At 37.9% G+C, this 25,346-nt stretch overlaps 1 protein-coding gene across 1 annotated transcript; it reads left to right on the forward strand.

Moving 5' to 3' along the window:
- The first annotated feature begins 230 nt into the window (after window positions 1-230).
- Window positions 231-11,974, forward strand: LOC112280437 (condensin-1 complex subunit CAP-D2). Its single transcript, XM_024515939.3, has 23 exons — window positions 231-372; window positions 698-1,523; window positions 2,107-2,188; window positions 2,542-2,794; window positions 2,994-3,157; window positions 3,387-3,885; window positions 4,039-4,473; window positions 4,669-4,911; window positions 5,305-5,496; window positions 5,624-5,912; window positions 6,247-6,674; window positions 7,021-7,197; window positions 7,325-7,392; window positions 7,700-7,922; window positions 8,131-8,230; window positions 8,592-8,710; window positions 8,816-8,873; window positions 9,185-9,336; window positions 9,436-9,688; window positions 10,062-10,675; window positions 10,828-10,929; window positions 11,320-11,453; window positions 11,656-11,974. Exons 2-23 carry the CDS (start codon window positions 1,388-1,390, stop codon window positions 11,678-11,680), a joined length of 4,746 nt encoding a protein of 1,581 aa, XP_024371707.1. The 5' UTR covers window positions 231-372; window positions 698-1,387; the 3' UTR covers window positions 11,681-11,974.
- The last annotated feature ends 13,372 nt before the right edge of the window (window positions 11,975-25,346 follow it).

Consider the following 25,346-nt stretch of genomic DNA (forward strand, 5'->3'; position numbering starts at 1 on the left):
TGTGGTATGAATTGGGCAGAAACCAGTCGCCTGTTGTCAAAATTTGAATTTTGGTTTTCGGAACGAAAAAACATCAAGAAGCACCGGAAAGTGACGGTTACGGACGAAAAAAAACCTCCGCTCGTCAAATTTCCCGCTCTTTCGACAACGTTCCCGCTCTGAGCTGGGCCCTTCGTTCAAACTCGGGTGGACGAACCCTGCGGCTATGGTCAGGCCCCTCTTCTCGGTGATGGCCATGGCGTGCCCACGCTCATAGTGCGTTTCGTCGCGAAGTGCTGCTGCTGGTTGTCGCTGCCGCTGCATTGTCCTGGAGCTTTGTGACCTGATCTGGAAGCGTTCGAATCCAGTTATCATGTTTTGGCAATTTTTGATGTAGGTTCGAGGGTCCTCATGCGAGACTTATTTTTTGAAAAGTAACCGTTATTGCGCTTGCGGCAGGAACAAGTAATGTCTCCTTTTGGTGCGGGAGTGGTTTAGGAACAGCTTCAGGTGGCGATTGATGGTCTTTGTTGGAGGACTGTGTTTTCTCGGAGTTAGCACTGAGTGCATGTGGTTTGTGCATTGGTCATGGATTGATTTGTGTCGCTTTGGATGAGTATTCATGTTTTCTGGATGTCAGATTAGACGAGGTTGATTAGATTGCTGGAGCCTACATACCTCTTTTTATTTGGCTCTTACTCCGGTGTTGGCTTTACAGAGCTATTGATCCCTGAAGTATGCCGCTTCTGTTATTAATCGCGCGAGCTCAAGATAAAATCAATAGACGTTTACATCTGGTTTTAATCGCTGGCGATTGTCATGAGGCGTGTGGGCGCATAACAGGGTAGAGCAGGGATTAACACATACTTCTCTCACATTGGTAGCTCGGAGCTGCATTCTTAGAAAATGGCGCAGCATAGCCTGCGAGGTTGGCAAATAGAAAAACCTGCATTTGCAAACCAGTGAAATTGGATGAAGTGAGCTCTTATCGCGACGGAGAAGCGACGTACAATTTATGGTTTATTTCTGCGAAGGTGGAAGCAGGAGTTTAAGCACTCTAAGGTCTTTGTGGGTTTTCAGCGAATAGTGCAATATCCAGTGGGCAAACTGAACACAAGCATCATCCAGACTTTTGAGGGTTTTTTAGAAATGAAATCAGGTAGAAATTCGAATATTAAGGTTTGAAGTGATAGCGCAGCTGCATTGCACTTCAAGGAAACCTCGCGGGCATGACGTGTATTCAGATAACACCACTGCCTACCTGGAGTTCAACTTCTATTAGTTAGGTATGAACCTTGATGTGTAGGAGACAGCGCTGGACGGGGCGTTCGTGGAGTAACATTAGGCTGGAGTAGTCCACGCAGACAAACCTTGGAAGCAAGTGAGGAGAGTCACGAGTTCTTAGACAATGGCGCCAGTGTTCGTTATCCCGACTGCTCTACGGGACTTGGAGTCACCTGGAGAAAATGGGGAGCGTCTCTGCGCGCAAGAGTTCACGGATGTTGAGAATTTTTCTGCTGGCGAGATCAATGATCTTGTGAAAGGTACATCAGTAGAAAACTCTGAAGTGAAGTGGTTCATGAATGTCCGAGTGCATCCTTTTAAAGCTCCCTCTAGAGGTTTATGAACGCCCAGTAATGTCTTGGAAGTAATGAATCATCTTAGACGTCATTCTAACTGAAGACATATCTTATACAATGGCAGAATGGGAAAATTATGTATCAGTAGGTGCCACACAAAAATTTGTGAATGGAAGTACTGCTGGGAGTTTTAGATGGAACATATGAACGTGTAACCTACAATTTCCCAATGTGGAGTTCTTATCTAGGAACGTCTAAAGGCGTAGCCATATTGAAACTGAGTATCTTACCAACAAACTTTTTCAGTCACGTAGCATCTAGAAAACTTGAAATCTGAACTGAGAACTACATCACTAGAGCCTATGATTCTAATCACCTGTCCTGAACTTCTAAGTGCTGGAACTAACTAACAGAATGTACCACCGCTGAAGTGTTTGTATGTGTCTCACATCGGAGGCACTCTCGCAAATACCTTTGGTTGTGTCGATGGGAGTTCGTTACCTCAATGAGTGGTATTAGTAAATTGGCGTTCAATTCTTCCTGGCAGGAGTGGCGTATGCGCTGGCTGAGAAGGAGGTGTGCTGTATTGAGGAGCAGTACATATTTGATCAAGTTTACTCCCTTGTCAGGTTGGACTTACTGCGGAACACTGTTGTAATGAATCATGGGCCTCTGAAACGTCCAACCTGTTTTCTGCTTGTTTATGTCTTCGCTAGATTGCATAGTGAATCTTATTCGGCATGCACTACCTTTCCCTTTGTATGGGCGTGATGTGCTGTGTTTTAGACGGACTCATAATTAGAAAATGTTTCTGCCTGAGATCAATTTTTAGACGTTATATTTCAACTTGTCCCAACATCGAGTAACCATCTTCTAAATCTCAGCTACACTTTACAGTAAGGTAGGATTTTGTTCAGTTCTCTTGTTCTTAACAGCTCTTTGCGCCGCCGAAGATTGAAGGTTTTTGTTTTCATGATGATAGGGGATTTTCTTCCTTAGATTCATCCGCCAGAGGGAGCTTGGTCGAGAGCCTATGTTCCAACTTTGCAGTGCTTAACCCTTCAATTACGGCGCTTTCATATGCTTCGAATGAATCAAGCGAGGATGCTGCGTATATGCTGCAGCAGATGCAATCGCACCGGAATGCTCTCAAGATCTACACTTACTTCTTGCACTCCATTCTCGTTGTGGAGGAAGCTGCAGAGGTGGAGTCGGTGGCGAAACCTCCTCCAAAGGTATAATACGCTGTCAATGTGGAAGCAGTGGGAGGCAGTGTCTGTGGGACAGGGAGTGCTTCTACTAACTGAATATTAGGAAGCTTCGTATTTCTTTGTTTCGGCATTGTATTTTTATTATAAAATTACTTGTCTAATGTCATTTGAGAATTCCAACGATCCTGAGTTACTGATTACTTCCTGCTCGGATTTTGAACAGGGTAAGAAGTCACAGCCTCGAAGAGCACATGTACCTGCTAAGTGGAACTGGGATGTCCACAGGATGCGCATTGTTCGCCTTCTTGCCACTGCATTGCAATTAGATTTGCGACAGCTTTACTCAATGGCACAACCTGAGGACGATTTGATCGCCTTTTTTTCCAAGTTAGTTTTGCCTGCTACCTTGAACTTGATTTAGCTGTTGACAAATACAATTAACTATTTTGGTGGATATCATTCTCCAAAAGTTCAATCCTGGAGGACTATTTTGCATACGATCTTGATTGCTCTCTTAATTTTGGCATGCGTTCAAAAATCTGAATATCATGTCTACAGTACGCTATGAAAGACTTTCTTTGCGGTTGTGAATTGAGGTTCATTGGTATGTCTGCAGAGCTGCTTTTTCACTGCTGGAGAAACCAGCGTACGTGAAGGAGAAGGATTTAAAAGATGCCTTGTGCAACATCGTTGCAGCCTGTGCAGCCAAATATGATTATGTCGTACCTGTTACTTCTACTATCTTGAATCTTCTCCACAAGCATGAGCATTTATCAGTTTATCTCGCAGAGGTCGTTGCCCTTGCCGAGGAAAAGTATCACAATAGTAGTCTGCCTGTAGCTGTTTTAAGAGAAATCGGACACATTGATCCTGATGACTTCAAGCGCGATAACTCTGGAGCAGATAGTGTAAGCTCTTTCTTAGTGGCAATGGCAGAGCGGTTGCCTAAGCTCATGACCGTGAACCTTAGTATCATCACTCCGCATCTAGACGGCGAATCTTATAAAATGCGCAATGGTATTGTGCAAGTGATTGGTACACTGATCATTAAGGCCTCCAAAGACCCTTCTGTGGATGCCGTTGGAGATGAGATGGCCCGTCTCCGCAGCAAGCAGGTAAATCTACATGGATATGGAAGTATTACTTCAGGTGCCCTCAACATTTGTATATTGTTTTGAATATAGGAATTTTCTGCTCGTTGCCCGTCTCCTCAATTATTCGTATTCTGCTGGACTCGTTGAAACCATAAAGTTGTCGCCATTGTGCAGGGAATGGTTGATATTCTCTTGGAGCGTGCTAGAGACAAAAGTTCCTACACTCGTAGTAAAGTCTTACAAACTTGGGCCAACCTTTGCGTGGAGAGTGCTGTTTCTATTGGTCACTGGAATCTGGTCGCCCATGTTGCTGCTGGGAGGTTGGAAGATAAAGGGGCTATTGTGAGAAAGAGTGCACTTCAGTTGTTGACTACTTTACTCCAATTCAATCCCTTCGGTCCTAGTCTTCGAATTGGCCCCTTCGAAGCTACACTTCAGCAGTACAAGGAAAAATTAAAAGAAATGGAACTGGCATCCTCAACTGCGAATGAGGCGGAAACTCACTTGGCTGAGGCAGAAGGCGGTTTGGACGGGAAAGTCCTTTCAGAAGAAGGGACTGCGGATCCGGTTGAAAGCACCCCTGGCACGCAATATGTTGACTCATCTCAGGTGCATCCTTCAGAAGCAACAATTGATGAAATGCGCTACTACATAGCTTGTGTCTTTAATACACTTACCGTTGTTTCCTCTTTCTACTCGTCATTCCTTTTTGCGCCTTAACATCTAGTTCAGCATTTTTAAGAAGCCCAGGCAATTCTCGTACAAAGTCGTTTAACTAGACTTGCTGATCTTCCATTGATGCAGGTCGAGCCTTATGCCCCTACTCCAGCAGATATTGGGGGACTCGAACAAACCAGAACACTCGTGGCTTCCCTTGAGTCGGGGTTGCAGTTCACTCGATGTATTGCAGGAGTTATGGATGTGCTTAAGCAGCTCCTTGCTTCGTCATCTTCAGACGATGTTAAGCATGCAATAACTCTCCTAATACTAGCTCGCCAGTTTGAAATTGATGGTGCTGAAGAGAGTCTACGCACGATGCTGCCTCTTGTACGTTTCCCCGACGCTTGACCCCTTGATGTAGTCGTCCTTGATGTCTAGACCCAGCTGTTTGTTTTAGTGGACAACAGTGTTGTGCGGTGGTGGCGAATGTGCCTAAACATGGGGATGTGAGTATGCTTCACATATATCCTAACTCTGCGATAAAACTACTGAATCTTCTAATTACCAAGAACCGCGTTAGTATTTCGTATAAAAATATCCTCAAAATATTCTCTTCCTCATAGTGCAGTTGTTTTTGAACTGCATAAGTAGTCGTATGAGCTTAATCTGTTAACAAGAAGTAAGGCTGTCAGGTTGTTCCAACCTCCTCTTCTGTCTAGGAAGCCCCAAACAATTTGTTTTTGTACTGTACATATGATTGTGCTTTGTTGGTTATCCCAGGTCTTCTCTCAGGAGAAGAGTGTTTACGAAGCTGTTGAGGGAGCTTTCACCAGCCTCTATATGAAGCGAAGTCCATCTGAAACAGCTCTGAATCTGATAACCCTTACGCTGGACGCAAGCATCGGGGATCTGGCTTCAATTGAAGCGCTTGTAAGCAAGTTCACAACGAAAGGAGACATCTCTCATGGCACGGTATTGGAGGCTTTGATTTCAATTCTTTAATTGTTGTGTTTTCAATGATGTCTATAGTATTACCAGGCATTCACGTACATTTAGCTCATTAGATTTTTTTTGTTTCTCATTGGATGGCTTAACGCAGGTGGCCGCCCTCTGGAACTGCTTCACGTTCAATGCTCCTGATATTACACCACAGAAAAGCCGAGGCGCTCTAGTTATTTTGTGCATGGCCGCCAAGTCACAACCTCGTATAATTAACTCTCATCTTCAAAGTGTGATGGATATTGGACTGGGTCGACGTGCCAGAGAAGACCCTCTACTTGCAAGATATGCGTGCATTGCGCTTCAGCGTCTTTCTGATGATGATAGGGTTGGCCTTGGATATAATCACAAGATCTTCAGCATCTTATCCAGTTTGATCATAGGACCAGGTGAGTTAAGCCAAATTTTTCATCTAGACAAGCAAATGTCTCTGAAGAGCATGGCTGCGAGGTCGTTTGCATTTCAAGTTCAAGTGCGAACTCTGACATGTTCATTTGAAGCAATGGTTGAGGTGTGCATGTGTGTGGGTGTATGTTTGTCGGTTTGTGTATATATAGCGGATTTACAGCCTGATTTTGGATTGTAATTTACTGATTTTGTTAAGTACCTCCAGAATACACGGTTTCCTGTAAGCTCTCCTACTAGTCATCAATTTGTTATCAAGTAGCAATACATTAATCCAGGTCTCATCCTTCAAGCTGATTAAGATGATACTTTGATCAGGTTTACCTGAGGAGGGCTGGTACTCCGCTGCAGAGCAAGCCATTAATGCAATTTATTATCTTCATCCCACTCCAGAGAAGTTCTGCTCAGGACTACTCTTTAAGTTCTGTAAGTCTGTGTTCGGTTCAATCGAAAAGAAGCCAGATGAATCTTCGTCTCTTGAAGATCCAACGACCTCCGAGGACAGAGTTTCTGGGATTCCTGCAAGAGTGGAGTCGGATAGACTTGGACCGAAGGCTTCTACCCTTAGCCGTTTCTTATTCGTGTTGGCGCATATCGCTCTAAAGCACCTTGTTTATGTTGAGTCCTGTGTTCGTAAAGTTCGAAAGGTAAGGGCTGACAAAGAGAAGGCCGCAGCAGATGCGGCGGCTGATTTGCAAGCTAGTGGCGACCTAAGTGCCTCTCAGGAAGCCAGTATTAAATCCAAGGTTGGAACTTATATAAGTTATATAAACCTCTTTGCATTGCCTGTTTATTTCCAACAGTTGCTTTGCGGAAAGTACGAATTGTCTGACTTTCTTTGGCTCTCCTTATTATGTCTTGATCTGTAACACCTGAGTGTCTCTTGCTTACATCTTCGATCTATTTACGTGTAATAGTCAAGGAGTCAGTACTGGTGTTATGAAACTGAATCTTTCACTGCATTCTATTGGACTATATTCTAAGTGGCTGAAAGTCCATTATTGGTACTTAGCGAAGTCTTTCTCTTTATTGATTTTGAAGTGTCACTTCGTGCCGATTGGTTCACCAACTTGAAGGTTTAAAATGGTTTAGGTTGAGAGCATCGATGCGGAATTGGGATTAGCAGCTTCGGAAGATGCGAGACTAGATTCTCTAATGGAGAAAACTGAATTTGAGATAATTTCTGGTGAAAGCAATCGAAAGTTTCTCATTGGTGCTATGGCTCCCATTGTTGCCAAAATTTGCCGTAATTCGAGCCTCATGCAGCAGGTATCCTCACCTGCTTCACAAAACCTTGTTTCATTCTGCTATACTCTGAACCAACTCGGTCAGTAAGCTACTAAAACTTCAACTTGATACGAAAGACTGTAATGGACCGTGTTGTTTCTGTGTACAGTATCCACGATTGCGTACCTCGGCCATGCTTGCTCTTTGCAAGCTCATGGCTATTAACGCAGATTTCTGGTATGTAATTTTCTACTTCCTCCCTCAAAAGTTCTATTAACTTAGCTGACTTTTATTCGTTGAAGGTGGTATTCGAGTTTCTCTTCTTGTTGTGATGTTCAACGTAATTCTTTTAATCTTTTCAGCAGGTCCCTGTTGGCTTTATTTTTGCATGCCATTTTCTTTCTATTTCGAATTTTGCTGTTTTCATTGTACCTTCTTATTCCTCAACCTCAGCTGTACTCGCTAATCAATGGAACACGGTCTACAAAGATATCAATTTTATCTTAATTAGGGCAACTAAATGTGGCTGGTTTCAATTCTGCAGTGATCAAAACTTACAACTACTCTTCACAGTGGCTCAAAGCTCAGGGGAAGCAGCAGTGCGCTCAAATTGTATTATTGCCCTGGGCGATTTGGCATTTCGCTTTCCTAACGTTTTGGAGCCGTGGACTGAGCACATGTATTCTCGCCTGAATGACAAAGATCGAAAAGTTCGAAAAAATGCAGTACTTGTTTTGACTCATCTAATCCTCAATGACATGGTCAAGGTATTGTTGTCCCTTTGTACTGTTCAACTTTGAATTCATCAGCTTGACGAATCTTCAATTTTTTACCAATACAGAAGTCACAGGTTATCGCTAGGTGTTAATCGCTTAAGAGACATCCCATATTTCTCTTCTTACTAATCTTTCTGAATTTCGCTCTAGAGTTTCTTTGTGTTCTTCTATTATAACTACTGTTCTGTTTCTTAATTAGGTGAAAGGGCACATAAGCGAGATGGTTTTGCGATTGGAGGATGAAGATGAACGCATTCAAAATCTTGTGAAGCTCTTTTTTCATGAGCTTTCGAACAAGGGTCAGTCTCTGTGACTATCGTCTGAGTTGCAAACCTTAATGAATGTTATGAGCGTTAGACATGAGTCGTTAAAACTGATGCACTGCCAATCGCGAATTCCTCGACTAGGCATAAGATAATTCCTGTTGTGATCTACTTCGGAAGCAGTGATAGTTTGTAGGTATTACACTTCAGGACTGCGTTGTTTTTCTAGTACACAGTCCCCAGACGAAATTCATTTTCTGTTAAGATTGAAGTGCGGATTTAATCAAACGAAGTATAATTTCTACTTTGAGTCTTAGCGTTTCAGTGCAAATAGTCCTCCGCTTGAAACGGCATATGACGAACTTATAACTTACTCGGTCATGTAATGATTGTACAGGAAATAACCCCATCTATAATTTGCTACCGGAAATTCTCAGCCGACTTTCAAGTCAGATGGAACTTCCGCAAGAGACATTTCGCAATGTCATGCAGTTTCTTATCAATGCAATCACTAAGGTGTACATATTGATGATGACTTTCATGTCGATCCATTACTGATTTACCCAGTTTTCGTCGTTTTAGTTTTTCAAAATGTACTGACAAGTTTCATTCTGATTACAGGACAAGCAAAAGGAGGGGCTTTTTGAGAAATTCTGCCATCGTTTTCCCGGGACCTCCGGTAAGCTCTGAACATTTGCTGGGGTATTCCTACTACATCTCTTTGTAGTGATGCCAGCTCAAACTAAGTTCTTTTGTGCACTTGACGGCTGTAAAGAATGTTTTCATTTTCTTTCATTTAGATTCTGACCTTAGTGCGCGGAAATCATTCATTGTTTATTATGTCCTGAAATTCATTGCCCATCACAGCATATAGCTCCCAGCGACAAGTTCATGCCTGTTTACCACTTTGTATTTCTCCCAGGTCAGTTAGACCTACGTTTTCTGTAGTCGGTACATGTAATTCTGATGCTTTCTACATACATTGCGCAGATGCGAAGCAATGGAAGGACCTATCTTATTGCATGTCGCAGCTCACATACACGGACAAGAGCTTGAAGAGGATGATTGAACTATTTCCGAAATACCAGAACGCTCTTGGCGAAGAGGAGGTTGTTGAACACTTCAAAAGCATTATCGCCAAGGTATTTTGGTGCAAAATGTAAAAGTTGGTGTTTTTCAATTTTATTTTTTAGTACTCAACTTCCTCCTAAGTCTCTAATGTTGTTATAACGTGTTGGCAGGCAAAGAAATTCGCAAAGCCAGAAGTAAAGGCACTTGCGGATGACTTCGAATTAAGAATCTCCACTTTTCATGAAGAGAGGAAGGAGCATGACCTGGCTGTGCAGAATGCTCAGGCTCACCAGAGCAAATCTTATGTTCGTACAGATAATCCTCATGCTCAAGATAGTGGTCTGATTGGTGACCAAGACTGCGAAGAGGAAACTGAAGTGAAAAATATACGGACGCGTCGAGCGACAGCGCCAACAAACAATTGTTAGTGTTTTTTGATACTGTTTCACAACCAGCAATCTTCACCTTCGATTTTAGTGAGATAAATTTGCATTGTGGGGCAACTGCATGTGATGTTACGTATAGTATTTAATTCTCTTTCCAATCAAGAGCCGCATCGAACATTCAGGACAGAAATTCTTCAATTAGTTGTCAAAGCCTTCACAAACCTGCATTTCCCTTCTTGGCAATTGAGTTGTCACGGACGATTGAGTTGTCTCATATTCGTTATCATTTTCGACCTTTCAATTTCAGCATTTACTTGCCCCATATTCTACCACTTCATCTCTTTGCCTCATGCCTCATGTTAGTCCATGTTATTGGTTCTCAAATTCGAGTGGGAATGGTCGTGTTGCAGATGATGACAAAAGTGAGGACGACGTCACCACAGACGACGACATTGATGAAAATCAAGAGTTAGATTCTGTAGCTAAGGTAGTCAGAAGGAGGTCATTGGAGACCCGTTCTGTGCTGGATGTCGGAAGGAACGGCGAAGAGGCTCAGTCCTCAAGTGGCAGTGAAATGTCAATTGGTGCTGCAAGTGCAAGTGATGAGGTTGGAAATGGAATTCAAATCCAACAGGCTTCAAATGGGGCTAACCTGCAACGTCCTGAGCGCAAGAGATCATCTAGAACCAGGAGTTCTCGCGATGCACTTGAAGACAGCACCGAGGTTAACAACACATACGAACCCATCAACACAGAAGACCATCGATCACAGAATTTGACTAATACAGAGAATTACCGTTCTCAAAAATATATTGACACAGAAGAGTATAGATCTCAGCAAGAGCATGACTCTTCCACCGACTCTGGTCTGTCTCAGGCCTCCCAGAAATTAAGAGCGAGGCCGAAGATGAAGACTCGCAGAGCTCAACGACTTCAAGAAAGTGATGAAGAGGAAAGAGAGGAGTTGGTGCAACAATCAGAAGATTCAAATACCCAGATGCCTGAACCTCGTTTTAGAAGACTAGTACGTATCCACTTGAGCTATTCGAGATGTTCTCATATCTGTTCGCCTTTAATATTGCTTTTCAGTTAAGACGTTTAAAAATTCTTCTTCTTCTTCTTCTTCTTCTTCTCATTATTATTATTAATTTTATTAATTTTTTGGATTGAACACAGGTACGCAAACAACAGGTGGAAAGCGATGACGATCAGGCTCAGCTAACTCAACAGACCGCTGAGACTGCCATGGAAATCTTGAAGCCTGTCGTTACTAGAAAGGTATCTTGAATAATGTGCTTTTCATGAGTCAATTGCACATGGTGGACCTCTTGCTTCTCACTCTTAACTTCTGGAACCTATCAGCAGAGGCACTGTATTAAAAATAAGTCCCAACTTGGGAATAGTTCTCTTCTTTCACTTAAAGTGGCAGATATTTTGTTCTCAAGACTTGAGTTCTGGTCCCTTTGCCCCCTAAGTTTAACGCTGGTCCTTTCTTTTTGTTGCAACACATCAAGTCCTTTCACCTAATTGTACGTCCTTCGATCTTGCGGATTGCGGTGAAACAATAAATTTTCTCAGGTTCACTGCAAGAATCTGGAATATTTTATTAGTTGCATTTGAGTTTTATGATCAGCTGGTGGGTCGTCTCACATTTGAGTTCATTTTCAGACTTGGAAACAGTCTGCGCAAGCCTCAGAAGCTGACGACTCAGAGAACAACTCACAAGACTCACGCGCACGTTCCACAAGGTCGCAACATCAGAGTGTCGCATCAAAGAAGCCCCAAACAACGAGGAGGAGACGGTAATTTACGCGAAATGAAACTTTCAGGAATTTCTCTTAATCGTTCGTTGAACTTCATCCAAGTTCTGGCACGACTACAATTGTAGACACTTAAGGTTTATATGATGAGGCCATTTTTAGAATCTGGGCTGTAGATATCACAACGGTTTACTCATCTTGCAAAAGCCAGTTGATATTTATTGGATTGCTCTCGATTGCGCAGGTCTCCTTTGGAAGAGCTTAGCTGATTGAAATTTCCACTTCACTTCAATCACAGACCTGATAGTTTGCGTAGCAAGTATGTCGAGATTATAAGCAGTAGGATTTCATCTGTAATTGTAGTCAGCGTTTGAGAATTTTCTTTTGTTGATTGCTTTCAATTGCAGTTAGTGTGCTTTCCCGTGATTATTGGGATAGGATGGATAGCATACGCCATTCATGTAGTTTCTGCGACTCCTTGTCGCTTCTATGTTTGTACACTAATTTCCCTGCTCTGTACAGCACGGTTGGTTTATCAACCTCAAAAGCACGTGTTCACTCGAGGAATGTGTCCTTTTTGTGGAAAATGAGCGCACTATGCATGATGTCAATTATTGTGGAAAATGAGCGCACTATGCAAGATGTCAATGGTGCCTAAACTGGTGATATGATAAACTTGGTGAGGATAATCGTTTGTGGCTGCGATTAGAACACCAGCGTTTCTTCTAAGCTTTTCAGTTTTTTTAAGTAGTGGTGATGAATTTGGATGAATTTGTTTATCCAAGGTGGACATTTTTTTCTGTCGAGAAGCATTTTTCTATTAGCAGTAAAAAAGCAGTGAATGCTGTCTTGATTTTTTCCTTAACAAAGAAAACAATCAACATTCTGCTTTCTTCAATGGATTTCATTGGTGATTAAAAAGGTAGTTTTTGGTGATTATATCTACAAAAATCGGTACTTTTAGTGAAGTTGAAGATAATATAATCAAAAGTTTTGGGATTGTGTTGGCTAAAACTTGAATGAAGAAACCTAGATTTATAAAGTAGAAACTTTCATCCTTACTTCAATAAGAATTAAGTAATAAAAGAAGAAACTTTGATGTAAAAAATTGCACTTGTAAGATATACACTTGAATGTCCAAGTCAATAAAAAAATATTGCAAAGCTCATTTAATTATCAAAAGTTAATATTTACAAAGAGATTTGTAATAAAGACAAAATGTATTTAGAAGACCAAAAGAGTTGAATTATGAACTTTGTTGCTCATTGCTAATAAATATATGAGCTTTAAGTTTTATAGAATAAATAATGTGTATGTATCATAGTTTAACATGTAATATCTTTAATTTCACTCTACAATAGTGGTGAGCAACTTTCCAAGTTGTAAAACAAATAGTATGCAGGAAAGTGTCAATGTTCTAAAAATTTTGTAAGTACATTACCACAATTAATTCTAAATGCATTGTAAGGTGGATTTACAAATTCTTCTTAATATAGGCTAGTATACTAAAGGTTTGCTTGTCCTCTACTAAAACCATGCCTTACAAACAAGCTATCTTTGTCAACTTAACAAACTCAAAGAGATTAAAGGACAACATAATATTCATAGTAATTACTTGCCAAAGTAAAACAAATAGATTTATCAATAAAGATTGAGCCATAATGGCTTGTGGATTTGCAATCATTGTCACCTTAAACATATCAACTTTATAATTTAGATGAGCCTAAGAAATTATTGGAGCAATAAAGAATTGAAAAATTAAACAAATAGAAATCATTTTATTGCAATTTGAAAAGTTTTGCTTGATGACCTTCAAATGTATACAAAAAAATAAATGCAAATATTTAGAAATTGTAGTTAATATTAGAGGTAGACAATGTATCATAGACATGAATTGGAAAAGATGCATAAGCTTGTGAAATTTGTATAAAAAAAAAAGTGACAAAATAGAAATATAGTAATATGTATATTGAAAAGAAATTGGAATGACTATTGCCAAAAGATAACGAAACTAGAGACTTTTGAATCTAAACTAGAAGCAAGAAAGGAATTGATAAGAGTGAAGAAGACTTCACTCTTGCCTTTATCTATACTATTTAACTAGGAGCTATATAGTAATGTTCTATAGGACTTTTAATATATGTTGACTTTGCAGGACACATGCTTTATCTTACAAGACAAGTTTTCTATGTGTGCGCCACATAGTTAGCTTGTTCTTCAAGCTATCAACATGTGTGGTACATGGTTAACTTATTGACCATGTTTTTAACCTAAAAAGTCAATTATAGACACCTATAAAATCAAAGTAGCATCTATGAAGCTTTTAAGAAGCTTCTATAGAAGATATTATGGAATTAACTTATTTTTACTTACTTTTATCTAATCATATAGGTAATTATTGATTTACATGTATATGCCTGTGACATTACCTCTCTACTAGGGACAAGTTCTATGAAGAGCGGTCATCATGTGTTGAGGAAATCCAAGATGCGGCAAATTATATTTACCACATACTCTATTCTTGTTTTTTTTGAAGATGGTTGATAAAGCCTCTCAACCATTGATAGTGTCCTATATTAGAGTGGAAAGACTACCCAATTATTTGATTGTTGTTGAGACGTTTTCAATTTCCTTCAAATAAAACATTTGGAATACCATTAGGAGTTGTTCCTAACTCTAGTAAAATCACCAAACATTAAGAGTACTATTCGAAGGTCGTAATACCAAATGCATTATAACTTGCCATCTATTCAAAGAAGAACATGTCAATCTTGAGGATCTTCATCTTAATTGCATTGTCTTGAAGGTTGTGACAATTGTAATATTTCATCCGGCAAGTTAGCAAATGAAGGCTCTTAAGTCAAATCCACTAGTTGTTGATTCTCCATCTCTTTAGTGTCACAAATATAAAGTAGCTACAATAAGCATAAAAAATAGAATGTTATCTTACCTAAAACTTTTTCTTTTATAAGAAGGGTCTTTATTTTGGTTTTGATCGATGTCATTGATGAATAGCTGTTAGGGACATAATCCTTAGAACCTTCTAGAGACAAGTTTCTAAAACCTTCTAGAAGCAAGTCTCTGGAACCTTCTAGAAGCTTCTTAGTTGGTAGAAGATATTAGAGACATAGTCCTTAGAACCTTCTAGAGATAAGTTTCTAAAACCTTCTAGAAGCAAGTCTCTAGAACCTTCTAAAAGCTTCCTAGTTAGTAGAAGTTGCTTGAGAAGCTTCCTAAATAGAAGTATATATTGGAATCAAGGCTGAAGAATTCTTCAGTCTCAACAACACATCTCTTGGAGCTCTAGCTCACGTCTTTGGTGTTGTTCTCATCTGATTAATCTAATTCTTGCCAATTCTTCTTGAACTTCTTGTTAGATCTCGAGTCTGTATTTTTGTTTCCGTGACAATTTGTCGAGATTGCACTTACCTCAGATATCAGAGCTAGTTTCTTCTTTGTTAGAATGTGGATTACCCCTCTGCTTGGAAGTGTACTAGCATTTTAGAGGTTGCGGATTACCCTCCTCTAAACTGATACTTCTTTTGTTACAATATTGGAGTATTATTCTTCTTGGAGAGAGTGGATTACCCCTTTTCTTGAAGCTCTTAAGGCATTTTAGAGGTTGTGGAGTACCCTCTTCTAAATCAATATTGTCTTCTTGTAGAGTCATTTCTGTCCTTCTCTTAGAATGGTCGGGGGCCAAGACATTAGTATAACAAAAAGTTTGGAGTCCAAGTTGGATGCTATCATGAATGCCCTCGCTATGTTATTGCAAAGAACTGCAGAGATTGAAGGAGTCGCGGCAAGGCTTCATAATGATGGATCATCTGGGATTGCACAATCTAGGTTGCACCAGCCTCAAACTTCTGCACTTGGAGAAGCAACTTTGCCTCAGGTTCAAGAAGCACCGCTGGTTCTACAACATAAAGAGCCCCGAGTTAGCCTTTCGGACAAGTTCGATGGTACGCGTTCCAAGTTTCAAGGATTCGTCAACCAAATTAGGTTGATAACAATTTTACAGCCCAAACGCTATCCAACGGAGGAGTCACGTATTGGGCTTATTAGAACCTTACTTATAGGACAAGCTCTATCATGGTTTGCTCCTTTGTTTGAGAAACGATCGTCCATACTAAACAACTTTGAAACATTTTTGGAAGCGTTTGCGGAAGCATTTGGTGAACACGACAAGGTTTGATGGGCTACAACAAAGATCCGGTCACTACGATAAGGGATGCACTCTACATCACTCTATGCATCGGACTTCAAGCAATTAGCATGTGACATCAATTAGGATGAAGAAGCATTGATGAGTCAATTCTATTGGGATTTAAGAGACGATGTGAAGGATTTGCTGTTAACTCTTCCTGATCTACAAATGCTCAACGAAGCTATTAGCCAAGCTGTGAAGTGCGATAACCGCCTATTTCAACGCCGCCAAGACCAACGTTCAAGACAACATATGATTCACCATGCCCCAACTATGTCGGCAAGCAGCGTGAATTCACATTCAGAGATACAAGACATGTAAATTGATGCGGTACGTGTCAAATCCATTACTCTAGAAGAAAAAAAGCAGCGTATGGAAGAAGGTCTATGCTTGTATTGTGGTGAAGAAGGCCACAAAGTTGGAAACTACCGCAAGAAGCAAAATCAATGTATTGTCAAGACTAGGGGCGCATTTATTCAAGAAAATGAGGATGCCCAGCCACAATAGGAACCGTGCGACTGGACAGTGAAATATCGTAACAACAACCAGGTTATTTTCTTTCTGCTCAACTTGCCCTTTGTTTTACAATCTCTTTGCTTATTGGCCCTCAAAAACTGAGAACCTTAGCATTATTAGATTCAGGAGCATCTGCTTGTTTCTTAGACGAAGAATTTGCGAAGCATCATAAGATCCCTTTAGTACAAAAATCCAAACCTGTTCACGTTGAGGTCATAGATGGGGGACCTTTATTGTCTGGTAGTGTCACCCATGAATCAGAACCTATAGAAGTGACGTTTAAGGGCCATAGTAGTCATATTATTTTCAATATTATTAGAACCTCATCAAATCCTATTATTCTTGGTCTTTCCTGGTTGGAAAAGCATAATCCATCTATAGATTGGAAGTTGCGGAAGATGATCTTTCCCACTAAACCACCCAAGAGCAAGCCTAGTAGAAAACCCCGAATAGAAAAATCCTTATTTATTGGAACAAGAGTGTTTATGAGATCGTCCAAGGAAGGCACACCATTTGTCATTTATGCGGCTCCAACTACAGGGGAGAAGATCTCGACAACAAGTATATTGGAGCAATATAAGGATTTTAAAAACGTGTTTCAAAAGAAAAATGCCAACATGCTACCGGAACACAGACCATATGATTGCGTCATGGACTTACAAGAAGGAGCACAACTGCCTTTTGGCCCAATCTACAATCTATCACAGACGGAGTTGGCACAGTTGCGGAAGTACATTGACAAGAATCTAGCCAAGAACTTCATCCGTCATTCAAAATCGTCAACTGGAGCACCCATCTTATTTGTGAAGAAGAAAGTTGGCTCATTGCGGATGTGTGTGGACTATCGAGGCCTCAACAAAATAACAAAGAATAATCGTTACCCGTTACCCTTGATTTTTGGTCTCTTAGAACAACTTGGATGTGCAAGGATTTTTACAAAAATTGATCTAAGGGGAGCTTACAACCTCGTACAAATCAAGGAAGGAGATGAGTGGAAGACAACGTTCCGTACAAGGTATGGCCATTTTGAGTATAATGTCATGCCCTTTGGTTTTACCAATGCTCTAGCGGTCTTTCAACATATGATGAATGACATTTTTTTAGAGTACCTTGACGATTTTGTTGTCATATATTTGGATGATATTCTGATATTCTCCAAAAATGAGGAAGAGCATGAAAAGCACGTTCGTTTGGTCTTGGAGAAACTACGTGAGCGAGGACTATATGCCAAGTTGGGAAAGTGTTTATTTCACTAAATAGAGATGGAGTTTTTGGAATTTATTGCGACTATGGAAGGCTTGAAGATGGACCCCAAGAAGGTGGATGCAATCGTGTCCTGGGAGGTTTCGAAGACGGTGAGAGACGTACAATGATTTCTTGGCTTTGCCAACTTCTATCGGATCTTCATCAAGAATTACTCTCAAGTTGCTGCTCCTCTCACTCAGTTGACATGCAAGGATAAGCTAAAATGGAGACCTCTAGCGGAGAAGGTGTTTCAAGATCTAAAAATCGCATTTACTACGGCTCCAATCTTGGTACATCCAAACTTTACAAAGGCCTTTTATTTAGAAACTGATGCTTCGAATTTTGCTTTGGCAGCTGTACTTTCACAAATGGGAGAAGACAAGAAGCTTCATCTGGTTGCATTCTATTTTCGAAAGTTCTTTGCTGCTGAAATCAATTATGAGATCCACGATAAGGAACTTCTTGCTATAGTGGATTCTTTTCAAGAATGGCATCATTTTCTTGAATGAGCTGCACACCTAGTGATCGTATACACAGATCACAAGAATTTGGAGTATTTCATATCGGCTCAAGTTCTAAATCGATGTCAAGCTTGGTGGAGTATGCTGCTATCTAGGTTCGATTTTGTTATCACTTATCGACCTGGAAAGCAGCAAGGATTATCTGATGCCTTATCAAGGAGATCGTATCTTGTACCAAAGGCTGGAGAAGCAGCGTTTGATAAACAATGTATGACGCTGTTGAAGCCAGAGAAATTTCGGCTTTGCACTACTATTGTGCCAATTGATGTTGACTTCTTGAATCAGGTACGTGTCGCGACCATTACAGATTCAATAACCATTGATATCAAGCAGCATGCCAATGACGAAAAATTCAAGGTGGAGGGAGATCTTTTATACTTTGAGGAGCGGTTGTATATTCCAAAAGGACCAGCACGACTCCGAGTTCTTCAATCTCGCCACGATTTTCCAGCTGTGGGACATTTTGGATTCAACAAGACCTTGGAGCTTATTTCTCGAGTTTTTTGGTGGCCCCAAATGTGGAAGGATGTGAAAGATTTTGTCCTCTTATGCGACATTTGTTCAAGATTCAAGAATCCTCGACATCGTCCTTATGATCTCCTACAGCCATTATCGATTCCACGTCGACCATGGTCTTCAGTTTCCATGGACTTCATCACAGACCTTCCATCATCGAATTCATTTGACAGCATCTTTGTCGTGGTAGATCGGCTTACAAAGATGGCGCACTTTGTTCCTTGCAAGAAGACATCGTCCAATGAAGTCACAGCAAGGCTCTTTCTCGATAATGTGTATTGATATCATGGACTACCAAATGATATCGTATCAAATCGAGGAACCTAGTTCGTATCAAAGTTTTGGAGATCTCTCTTTGAGATACTGAAGGTAGATATCAAGCTTTCTTCGCCTTTTGATCCTAAAACTGACGGCCAAACGGAATGGGTGAACCAAGTCTTGGAACAATACTTAAGATGCAGCATCAACTATCAGCAAGACGATTGGACCACATATCTGTTGCTAGTCGAGTTTGCATATAACAACATCCTCCATGCATCGACTCAATACACACCATTCTTTTCCAACTATGGGTATCATCCGAAGCTTGATTTATTGAGTCCGTCAACAAATAACAATCCAGCAGCTGAAGGATTTGCGAAACAACTATCAGAGCTTCAAAATACGTTGAAGCTTCAATTACAATCCGCTCAAGAATCCTACAAGGCGTCTACAGATAGATTTCGGAATCAAGCACCTACTTTCAAAATTGGAGATAAAGCATGGCTTCTTAGACGGAATATCAAGACCAAGTGACCATGTGATAAGTTGGACTATCGAAGATTGGGACAATTTATCATCCAGAAGCAAATCGATCCAGTGGCATACTGTCTGAAATTACTGGCTTCTATGAAGGTACATCCAATCTTTCATGTTTTTCTGTTAGAGCCTTATTGAGAGTCGTCTTTTCCTGGAAGTGTACAATATCCGCCACCTAGTATTGAGATCGAGAACCACAAGGAATACGAGGTTGAAAAGGTACTGGATTCATGGCGAAGGTGGGACAAGTTGGAGTATCTTGTTCATTGGTGCAGCTACGACATTAATGAGCGAACGTGGGAGCCAGCTGAAAATCTCGCCAATGCACCGCAAAAGGTACAAGAGTTTCATCAACAACATCCTCATAAATATTTGCCGGTTCGACAATAGCTTCCTTCTGAAGCTTGCTCACCCAACAATATAAGAAAAGGAGAGAACACTACTAAAATTCGTAGTTGATGTAGTTATTTTCTCCAAGATAAAATAGAATTTTTTCAGTAGCCATAGTTTGGTCTTTTGATATGGATAGCCAAGAGATAGATACTATGTCAGTCAGATTATCTCAACCGACTAGCTCACAAAGGCGACCCCGAGATGAAGAACCGCCTACACCACGACGACGACATAGGATACCAAGTAACCGATCACTGGTGATTGTATTTGAGTTCGAGCCTACTTACGATGGTCAGGCAGAAGGCGTGTTTGCAGGACAATTTCACAATGAGGACATGGAAGTTCAGGCTTAGTTAGTAGTTGAAGGAGTAGGCCACTACCGTTGGCTTCAAGGACCGATGAATCACTTGCCTCGTGAACAATAGTTGGAGTTCATAGCAGATGTTATGCGACAGATCTTCATTTTCTTACATTGGTACTGATCAACAACATTGCTTCTCAAAGACCTCGAAGCTAAAAGAGGGGTGATGTTAGGGACATAATCCTTAGAACCTTCTAGAGACAAGTTTCTAGAACCTTCTAGAAGCAAGTCTCTGGAACCTTCTAGAAGCTTCTTAGTTGATAGAAGATATTAGAGACATAGTCCTTAGAACCTTCTAGAGATAAGTTTCTAGAACCTTGTAGAAGTAAGTCTCTGGAACCTTCTAGAAGCTTTCTAGTTGGTAGAAGTTGCTTGAGAAGCTTCCTAAATAGAAGTATATATTGGAATCGAGGCTGAAGAGTTCTTCAGTCTCGACAATACATCTCTTAGAGCTCTAGCTCACCTCTTTGGTGTTGTTCTCATCTGATTAATCTAGTTCTTGCTAGTTCTTCCTGAACTTCTTGTTAGATCTCGAGTCTGTATTTTTGTGTCCGTGACAGCCACTTAAATTTAGCCGTGACAATAGCCTCCATCTTCTTTGTTATATTTGTAAGATTCTTTACTGACTTCTTTTATTGTTGGATGTAGCTCAGACAAACATTTTGCCAAATCTTTTGCCACAAGATTATCAATTTTTAAAAAATCAAAGGTATTTAGTCATGGATGATAACCATAATTGGCAAAAAAAGTATTTTTTGTGTAGAAGAATGCATCATATTATTATAAATAAACTCTGCCAATAGTAAGAAGATTTTCTAATCGACTTCTTGATAATTGATGGTACATCTTAAATATTGCTCCAAAACTTACTTTAATCACTGTGTCTATCTATCACTTTGAGGATGAAAGATCAAAGATAGTTTTACGTCTACTTTTAGAATCTTGAAAAGAATTCTCCAAATTTATGATACATATTGAATCTTCCTATCTAATATAATATCGTTGACAATCCATAATATCAATAGATATTTTTAAGAAAAAACTTGGCTGTGTCTTTATTTGTGATAAATTTTGTACATGGTACAAAATGTATAATCTTTGTAAAACAATCTACTATTACAAATATAGAATCATACAAACTTAAAACTAGAAAATCTATGATAAAATTTATAGAAATAAAAGACTATGGTTGTTTTAAAATAGGTAATGACTAAAGAAGTCCATGAGCTCGATGAAGGAGATTTTTTGATCTTGAGCAAACATCACATGATTGAACAAAATCTTTAACTGCCTTTCTTATTTGTGATGTCATATTATGTGAAATCTTACTTGAGAAGGCACCGGGCACTTGGTTGTGAAAGGTATAAAGAAACTACAATAACAAGATTCTAAAAATTCTAATAAAATTTTAAATAAATTCTAATTAAACTTTAGCAATATTAATCAAGCTTTAATCAAATTTAAAAGAAATCTTAAAGAGATTGAAAAAAAAACATGAAAAAATTATAATTTAATCTTAAAAAAATACTTATATAAAAAAATAATCCTAAAAATATAACAATGATATCTTTAAATATTAAAAATAAAAATTCAAGCACCTTAATCAAATTCTAGATCAAATCCTAAATCCTAACCAAATCCTAATTCTAATCAAATCTTAACTTTAACTCTAATCAAATCCTAATCTTAACTAAATTCTAATCCAAACCAAATCTTTAACCAAACCAAATCCTAACCTTAATCCTAACCCTAAATCAAATCCTAATAAAATCTTAACCAAATTTTAAATCTCAAACAAATTTCTAACAACCTTATAGTAGATTTTGAAATTCAATAACTAATATTTGAACCATTGATTTCAATTCAAAATTTTAATTTTTTCACAAATTAAATTATCAATAAGTACAAAAAATTGAAGAGAATCCAAATTACCAAATAGACAATAATCTCATAAATGTGTCTGGGTGTTGGCCAACTTCCTTCTATGACCTTAATGCCAATCTCTCAAAGCCAATTACTTTTGATTAAACTATTACTTTGCTCCCAAATTTTATGTATTTATTAAAAATCAAGCTGACCATCTTTGTACATTTTTTTGTCTTAATTTAATTGGAAAATTAATAAATATCTAAGAAATCCTCATTGATCCTCAAAATCCTGAATTTCAAGTCCATAACCCACAAAAACCTTCATGCTTTTCAATCTAACCATTTGATCAAGTCCAAATTCATAGCACACATTTTGCACAACTACATCTCCAAACCCAAAAAATTTCACTTATAGATATATTACCAAAATCGTGAAATTACCCTATTTTATTTTTTAAAAATCAAAATCACCAAAAAAAACATTGACTTTGTAAAGTTCTTACAAAGTCATTATTCACTCAAATCTTCAAAAATTAGTACCCATAAAAATCTTATCAAGTCTTCCCTCCAATCTCACTTTCTAATCAACAAAAGAACCTCCAAATCGTTGTCAAGACTCATTTTTGTGCCTTAGGGTCCATTTTCAACCTAGGTTCATAACTAACCTTCTTTGAATATCAATATCTAGTTTTTTTAGATATTTTTTGTTATAACCAACTCCTAATTTCTTCCTATATATGCCTATATCTTTTATTTTTCTAATCTATCTTATTTTGCTTTATTTATGGCCCTACAAAGTAAGTAGAAGTCACTTTTGTAAAAAAATAGCATTACTAGTAAAAGTTTTATTAGCTTCCTATCTTTTATCCATATTTTTCTACTTTATCTTTTAACTTGTTTCTTCTATAGTAATATCAATATTATTATCTTTCACCATATAGTTATGTTATAATACAATAATAACCACCAAAAATCTCTAGAAATCAGCTTTAAAGTCTTGTTGTATTCAAAATGTTCAGCTACTAGAAAATCGTGGCATGCTTGAAGATTACGTAAACGTGCTTTTCTTTTTGGAACATATAGGCATTCTTCAAAATAGAGTAGATTTTTTTTGAATTCAAATTTAGAAGCATCATAAAAGAAGGATTTTTGATAACATGAACAAGAGGATTTAAAGACATACTTGATTGAATTTGTTTGACAAAAGTTGAATTAATAGTCAATGTTGATTTCATTACTTTAAGATGAAAATACTTAGGCTTCAAGAGAATCTTTCTTTGTTGATCAAAAGATACATCTCCTTCTTTTGGTGTAAGATAAAAACATCTAGAAAAGGCATTTGACAAACCTTGTTATTTTTCAAGTTGATTTGTGATCTGAAAATAAAATCTTGATAAAAACATATTCCAATGGATTTTGTGACGATTTAACATACGTATTGACATGAAATATTCAAGATTCTTGTAATCTATTTATACAATGATTGGATTCAAAGTCCCTTCTAAATAATAAAGCCATACTTAAAAAGAATCCACAATTATAAGAAATTCTTTGTTGTGGATTTCATAGTTAATCTCGATTGCTAAAAATTTCTTGGAATGAAAAGCTACTAGGTGGAGTTTATCATTTATTTCCATTTGTGATAATACAACATCCAAAGCAAACTCGGATGCATCTGTTTTTATAAAGAATACATTAGAATAGTCAATAAGATATAAGATTGGTGTAGAAACAAAGGTTGTCTTTAAAGCTTCAAATGTTGCTTTTGTTTCTTATTTTCACTAAAGTTTATCTTTATAAGTCAAATGTATAAATAGAGCTACAACTTGAAATAAGTCCTTGATAAAGATTTGATAGTAATTAACAAATCTCAAAAAATATTAGACATCTTGTACCATTTTTGAGATCTTCTAATCCATAATAGCTTGAATTTTCTTAGGATCTATCATAAATGCATCATTTGAAATGATGTAATGTAAGAAGTTAACTTGAGTAGTATAGAATACACATTTTTTTTTTTTTTTTTTTTTTTTTTTTTTTTTTTTTATCTTGGTATAGAGTCTAGTATCTCTTAATTTTTGTAAAACATAATAAATATGAAATTTATATTCTTCTATATTTTTAAAGTAGATCAATATGTCATCTAGATAGCAGATAACAGATAATAAAATCGTCCAGAGACTCTTGAAAAACATCATTTATAAAATATTGAATTTTTTTTGGTGCATTTATAAGTCTAAAAGACATAAAATTATATTTGAAATGTCTGTACTTGATTCAAAATGCAATCTTTCATTTATCTCCTTCTTTGATGCGTATTAGATTGTATGCTCTTTGTAGATTTATTTTTGTATAGATCTTAACTTGATTCAACTAATCAAGAAATATAGATATTAAAGGTAGTGGATACTTGTTCTAAATGGTGATCTTGTTGAATCTTTGATAATCAACACACATCTGCAATGATCCATCTTTTATCTTCACAAATAGAATTGGAGCTTCTGCTAGAGATTTGAAATGGCGTATGAAATTTGGCTAGATTTTCTTTAATATACTCTTTGAGTTTAGGCAATTTATTTTGGGATAAATTGTAGATTGGTCCAAATGGCAGTTATGCTCCTTTTTGAAGATCAATTGAATAGTTATAGGGATAATATTTTAGAAGAGTATCTACATTTTTTTTTCTCAAATACATCTTTAAATTCTTGATATTGGCTTGGAATGCCACTTGAAATCTTTGCACCATTAGAAAGAAGTGTGGCATAAATGAAACAAGATGATCATTTTTTTGCAACATGCAAGAAATTTCTTGCATCTACAAACATAGGTTTAATTGTATTAGAATTGTGATTTTTTACTTGATTAACTACACTCTTAGTTATATTTTTTAAAAATTCTAGAATACAAAAAATCTAGTCTACTCAAGAGTTGTATTTTTTTAACCATAATAAGCCTAAAATGATTGAATTAGAGAAAAATCTAATAATATTAAATACTACAAAGCTATTATGACTATTGGTTATTACTTCTATAGAAAGGGTTTTGTAAATATCATCTTTACTAGATGATGAATATATTTAGTTTTTGTCATTAAAGATATGCTAAGTCTTTTAAAAAAAAATTTATCTAAAAAATACGTTAAGACTCTTGAATCTAACAAGGTAGAGGTTTTGTAATGTTTAGGTCCTAAAATAATATTTAATGTAAAACAAGGAGATGGTTCTAATAAGAGAATAGGACCTTCATTAGATATTGTACAAGATTTCAGCCACATGGTCCCTATTGTAGCTAGGCAAACTTGTTTTCCAAATATTTTTTTCTTTGACATTCATACTCTTCATTTTATAATTACATCATTTTTTTGGATAATGTTGAGTAGTATACTTAGGTTCTCTACAATATAAGCACAATCTTTTTTGATAGTGACAAGTTTTTTCTTGCTCAATAAGAGATTTGAAACATATTTTATCAATTTTCATGTCCTCTACTCCCAAATATATATATATATAT

Source organism: Physcomitrium patens, chromosome 3, assembly GCF_059467195.1.
Source record: "Physcomitrium patens ecotype Gransden chromosome 3, ASM5946719v1, whole genome shotgun sequence".
Classification (NCBI taxonomy): domain Eukaryota; kingdom Viridiplantae; phylum Streptophyta; class Bryopsida; order Funariales; family Funariaceae; genus Physcomitrium; species Physcomitrium patens.

Excerpts from the sequence above, each read along its gene's own strand:
- LOC112280437 (XM_024515939.3), top strand. The coding sequence starts at position 1,388 with ATGGCGCCAGTGTTCGTTATCCCGACTGCTCTACGGGACTTGGAGTCA. Across the intron at positions 8,231-8,591 it reads TCATGAGCTTTCGAACAAGG|GAAATAACCCCATCTATAAT; the intron begins GTCAGTCTCTGT and ends ATGATTGTACAG. Across the intron at positions 9,689-10,061 it reads GACAGCGCCAACAAACAATT|ATGATGACAAAAGTGAGGAC; the intron begins GTTAGTGTTTTT and ends GTCGTGTTGCAG.